The sequence below is a fragment of the Poromitra crassiceps genome (assembly GCF_964638095.1).
Source record: "Poromitra crassiceps genome assembly, chromosome: 10".
NCBI lineage: Eukaryota > Metazoa > Chordata > Actinopteri > Beryciformes > Melamphaidae > Poromitra > Poromitra crassiceps.
Genome location: NC_139631.1, coordinates 25,116,109 through 25,121,108, shown reverse-complemented (window position 1 = coordinate 25,121,108; position 5,000 = coordinate 25,116,109). Strand labels below are relative to the sequence as shown.

The 5,000-nt window shown below is 46.1% G+C and overlaps 1 protein-coding gene across 1 annotated transcript in view; it reads right to left on the bottom strand.

Annotated features, from left to right (window-relative positions):
• adgrv1 (adhesion G protein-coupled receptor V1) overlaps window positions 1-5,000 on the bottom strand; it is a gene marked incomplete at its 5' end in the record, with an annotated part of 203,627 nt that overhangs the window by 176,435 nt on the left and 22,192 nt on the right. Inside the window, 4 exons of the mRNA XM_083644330.1 lie at window positions 287-1,021; window positions 1,443-1,666; window positions 2,888-3,014; window positions 4,683-4,943. Coding sequence (XP_083500456.1) covers window positions 287-1,021; window positions 1,443-1,666; window positions 2,888-3,014; window positions 4,683-4,943 — 1,347 coding nt within the window. The remainder of the gene's footprint in view (window positions 1-286; window positions 1,022-1,442; window positions 1,667-2,887; window positions 3,015-4,682; window positions 4,944-5,000) is intronic.

The window sequence follows — 5,000 nt, the reverse complement described above, 5'->3', positions numbered from 1 at the left end:
AAAACAAAGACATGACCATGACAGCTAAAATGAATGAATACATGAATCAAACAAAAGTCTGGAAATTACTGTACAATTGATAAGAACGGAGGGTGAAGATCCACTTCCACAACTTCCACTTCGGCCTGAGTGACGTTTTAAGTTTTGCCATTGCAAGTTGGAATGTAAAATGTAATACAACATAATTTGCAGCATGTTGCCCCAGCTATGTCACCCTACACAGCTACATGCTCAAAAACATGACTTTTCATTGTCAATTTTTTGTAAAAACTCTCACAAAACTCACCATCAGCAATGCCCTCGCCTTTGACGCTCTTCAGTCCTCCAGGCATGGGGGTCCCATCCAAGAAGAACTCAATAATCCCATCATCCACTGTAATGATGACATGTAGCCACACGTTATCCTCCACAAACTTCTCCGCAGTGGCCCGGGCCACTTGGGTATTGTTCGATGCTATGGCTGTATAGAACAGCATCACGGTGACATGAGACTCATTGGTGTGGACCTTCACCCCGTAATACAAGCTTCCGTTCCTGGTCCCTTTGGAGATGATGAAGCCGTCAGTGTCCGGCCTGGGCACCAGCCAAGCCGAGAACGTGAAGTTGCCCACGGTGGCAGGCCCGTCCTCGGGAGAGATGGTCCCATAGGCTCCCGGGAGGCCGGAGAAGAAGCGTGCGTCTGTGGCAGAGTGGTGTCTCCTGGCATGGGGCCTGAGCTCCACCTCCTGCGGGAAGGAGGCTGGAAGCAGGAGGTCATCCATCAGAGGAAGGCCCTCTGGGAAGCGAGCCGAAAGGATCTCCCAGGCGAGCCGTACGTCGTTGAACGTGCCCTGCTGCCGGAGGATGGTGAAAGAAGTGACGTCAGACATGTCGTCCTCCGACAGCACGTCTTCGGCCACTTCCTGGTCCAGGTTGGCGTCGGCGATGGCGAAGACGCCGAACGGGTCGTCGTTGAAAGGGATGAGCACGGAGGCATTCAGGGAAGTCTCAGCCAGTCGTCCGCCTTCCCCTGGGTACCCTCCTGTGAGATATAGGCAAGAGTTGAGTTGTGGATTTTTATTTCATTTCTTTTCTTCACACACGTCCATTTCTGTCATTTTTGGAATTGCCAATATTCAGGAAAAAATAGGATGTCTTTATATCACATATCTAAAGGGTGATCTTTGAACGTATGTGAAGGGTTGCATATTTGAGGGGGTTTCACTCACTCGGTTTGAGAGAAAAATATATTAGCTGAAATGTTAGCATTTTCCAGATGAAGAGATAAATGTCTTAGAACATCACTTAAATATTTAATGATAAGTACAAGTTTAATGTCAGTAATCAGTTATAATATTAGATGCCACTCTTCGTAAGTTGTTCCTCTCATCTTCCCCCCCCTCATTTGCAGTTCATTCATTTACAACACTCTACCATGAAGAACCCATTTATCTTGGACTCACCTGAGATGTTGACCAGCCTGAGGACATAGAACTCAATGAACTCTGGTATTTTATCTGAGATGGCCTCCAGGACAATAGGTTTGGTCTCTTGGCCCGTGGTGAAGGTGATGGAGCCGGAGGTGTTTGAAAACTCCTGGCTCTCCTCCAGGGGAGTCACGGAGTCGTTGGCATACAGCTGCCAGAACACCTTAACATCACCGAAATGTCCCCGAGCCCGCAGGACACTGGGACAGAAGAGAGAGAAGTCATTTCATGAGTCATGAGTAGATGAGCTGTTAGAGTGAGAAACAGTTATTTCTTGACAACTTGCCGGTGAATAAGAATGAATATCGCTTTTTTGGTGGATGAAAACCCTGCATTTTTTGGAGTTCATCTACAGTAATTGTTTTCAAAAATGTTTCATAAACGCAAGGGTCATAAAACATGGTAAGTCTAACAGCTCAATTGGAGTCACATGTTTTTCACTCAACAGCAACGACATGCTGTCTGTCATCTACAGTACAGACATGCTGTCTGTCATCTACAGTACAGACATGCTGTGTGTCATCTACAGTACAGACATGTTGTCTGTCATCTACAGTACAGACATGCTGTCTGTCATCTACAGTACAGACATGCTGTCTGTCAACTACAGTACAGACATGCTGTCTGTCATCTACAGTACAGACATGCTGTGTGTCATCTACAGTACAGACATGCTGTGTGTCATCTACAGTACAGACATGCTGTCTGTCATCTACAGTACAGACATGCTGTCTGTCATCTACAGTACAGACATGCTGTGTGTCATCTACAGTACAGACATGCTGTCTGTCAACTACAGTACAGACATGCTGTCTGTCATCTACAGTACAGACATGCTGTCTGTCATCTACAGTACAGACATGCTGTCTGTCATCTACAGTACAGACATGCTGTGTGTCATCTACAGTACAGACATGCTGTCTGTCATCTACAGTACAGACATGCTGTGTGTCATCTACAGTACAGACATGCTGTCTGTCATCTACAGTACAGACATGCTGTGTGTCATCTACAGTACAGACATGCTGTCTGTCAACTACAGTACAGACATGCTGTCTGTCATCTACAGTAGACATGCTGTCTGTCAACTACAGTACAGACATGCTGTCTGTCATCTACAGTAGACATGCTGTCTGTCATCTACAGTACAGACATGCTGTGTGTCATCTACAGTACAGACATGTTGTGTGTCATCTACAGTACAGACATGCTGTCTGTCATCTACAGTACAGACATGCTGTGTGTCATCTACAGTACAGACATGCTGTCTGTCATCTACAGTACAGACATGCTGTCTGTCATCTACAGTACAGACATTACAACATGCTGTCTGTCATCTACAGTACAGACATGACTGTAGGAGACTTTCTAAAGATGTTCTGCTCAAAAGGCAGAGAGCCATTGAAAGAAAGGTTCCTCACTAGAAGTTGTTGGTCTTGCCCTCCTCCACACGTTTCTCTGTGGGTTCCAGGGAGAAGATCCCATTGGCGTCGTCATTGGCCTCAATCACCACAGTAGCTGTGTCCGCTCCATACACAACAGTGTCACCTGTACACACACACACACACACACACACATACACATACACACACACATAGATAGACATAGATAAGACAGAGAGAGAGAGAGATGGAGAGAGAGAGAGAGAGAGAGAGAGAGAGTCTGGCATGGTTTGCAGGACTGGCCACATTGTTATTGTCATGCTAAATATCATGAAATAGAGGGGAGGCTGTTCTCATTAACATAGCATAGCATAACTATGGCAACCAACCAAGCCCAGGAGGACAGAGCTCCATATTCATTGGGGCGGGGGGGGGGGGATCATATGTCCAAAAATACAACTTCTTTCAGCAAAGGAATCATTTGCAACCTGAGAATTTGAAACTATATTTTTTTCGTAAAAAAATATTCCCATGCTTGTAAGTAATATTTAGCTAAAGAAAACTGCTCCCCCTGCCGGGAGAGGCTCTAACAAGTCAAGTTGCCAGAAAACAAAGACACTGCAATAAGCATGCAAATGTGCCCATGATTCAACAGACGAGGTAAACAGTGTCAAGGTCCCAGTGTGACTTTGATTGACTTCTAACATACAGCTTAGTGACTTCTAACACGAGCCCTAGAAAGGACAATCCCCTGGCTTAAACCAGGGGCTAACCCTAATACTCTACTCTACTCCGTGTCAATCAGTGAACAGAGAGAGGGCCAGCGGAGTGGTCCGTCTTTGTGTCTCAGAAGGTCTGGAGTCTGCTCATTAAGGTCCTGTTGGGGCCCATCGGTCTTTCACTCCCATCCCTGACACACAATACATGGGATTAGGAGAGCGTTCAGCGTCACCACAGTCAGTGCTAAACATAGACCGTAAGAAGAGATGGACGGAGTGAGTGTGATGTCGTAGACTGCAAGAAGAGATGGATGGAGTGAGTGTGATGTCATAGACTGTAAAAAGAGATGGACGGAGTGAGTGTGATGTCATAGACTGTAAGAAGAGATGGATGGAGTGAGTTTGATGTGAGGTCACCCATTGGTTTGCGATGTCCCGTTCCGAAGCCTCTAGTTTGGCGTCAATGTGACGAAGAAAGCCTGCCCCCTCGCTGCTAAATAACCCAGCCACTTTCCTACAGTATGCACAGATACAACTGGCCAGGAGAGGATACAGGCTAAACTAAGAGAGAGAGGGGGTGATTGTTGCCTGGTTCCTCCATGATAAACCAACCCCTCATGGTAGATGAACGCCCACCAAGAGCCAGGTCTGCTCAAGGTTTCTTCCCCGTTAAAGGCCATCGCATGCTCTTGTTGATAAATTGTTTCCATTGCCACATGACCTTGCGGTATAATTGCCAGTGCATCATGTGAGAATTGTTTCAATTGTTGGGTCTAAAATAAAGAGCCTGGTCTCCTAGCTGCTCTATTTGTAAAGTGCCTTGAGATAACTCTTGTTATGATTTGGCGCTATATAAATATAAAATTGATTGATTGATTGATTGAAAATTGATTGATCCTAAAATATGAACATTGTAAAAAGCGACTGACATTCAGCTATTTATGATCCTCTGAGAGTGGGGGATGTTGTTTATATTCTCTATATCTAAAAAAAAAATCACAATATATGAACACATATCCGCTATATCACCTGACGCAACCACTGATTCATAGAAGGTACGGTAGCAACATGCACAACTGTAGAAACCACAGGTTTCAAAGGAAACCTATACGCACCTGTGGCGTTGTATAGAACAATATAGAAGGGTTCATCAGTCTCTGGTATGTTGTCATCTTCCACGGCCACAGAAATGTTCTTCATCCATTCACCCACATCGTACACCAGCAGCGTGTCGTTACCCAGCAGGGCGAGGTCACCCGGCGACGCGTCACCGTACTCGACACGGTACATCACCGTGGCAACAAAGTCTGCCCGCCCCGCCCTCAGAACAGTGAAGTTGGCCACGCCCCCTTCCTGGAGCCGCACCACCACAGGTTCTGAGGAGAGGGCGAGAGAGAGGTGGGAAGAGGAGGAAGAGAGAGAGAGCAGGAGAG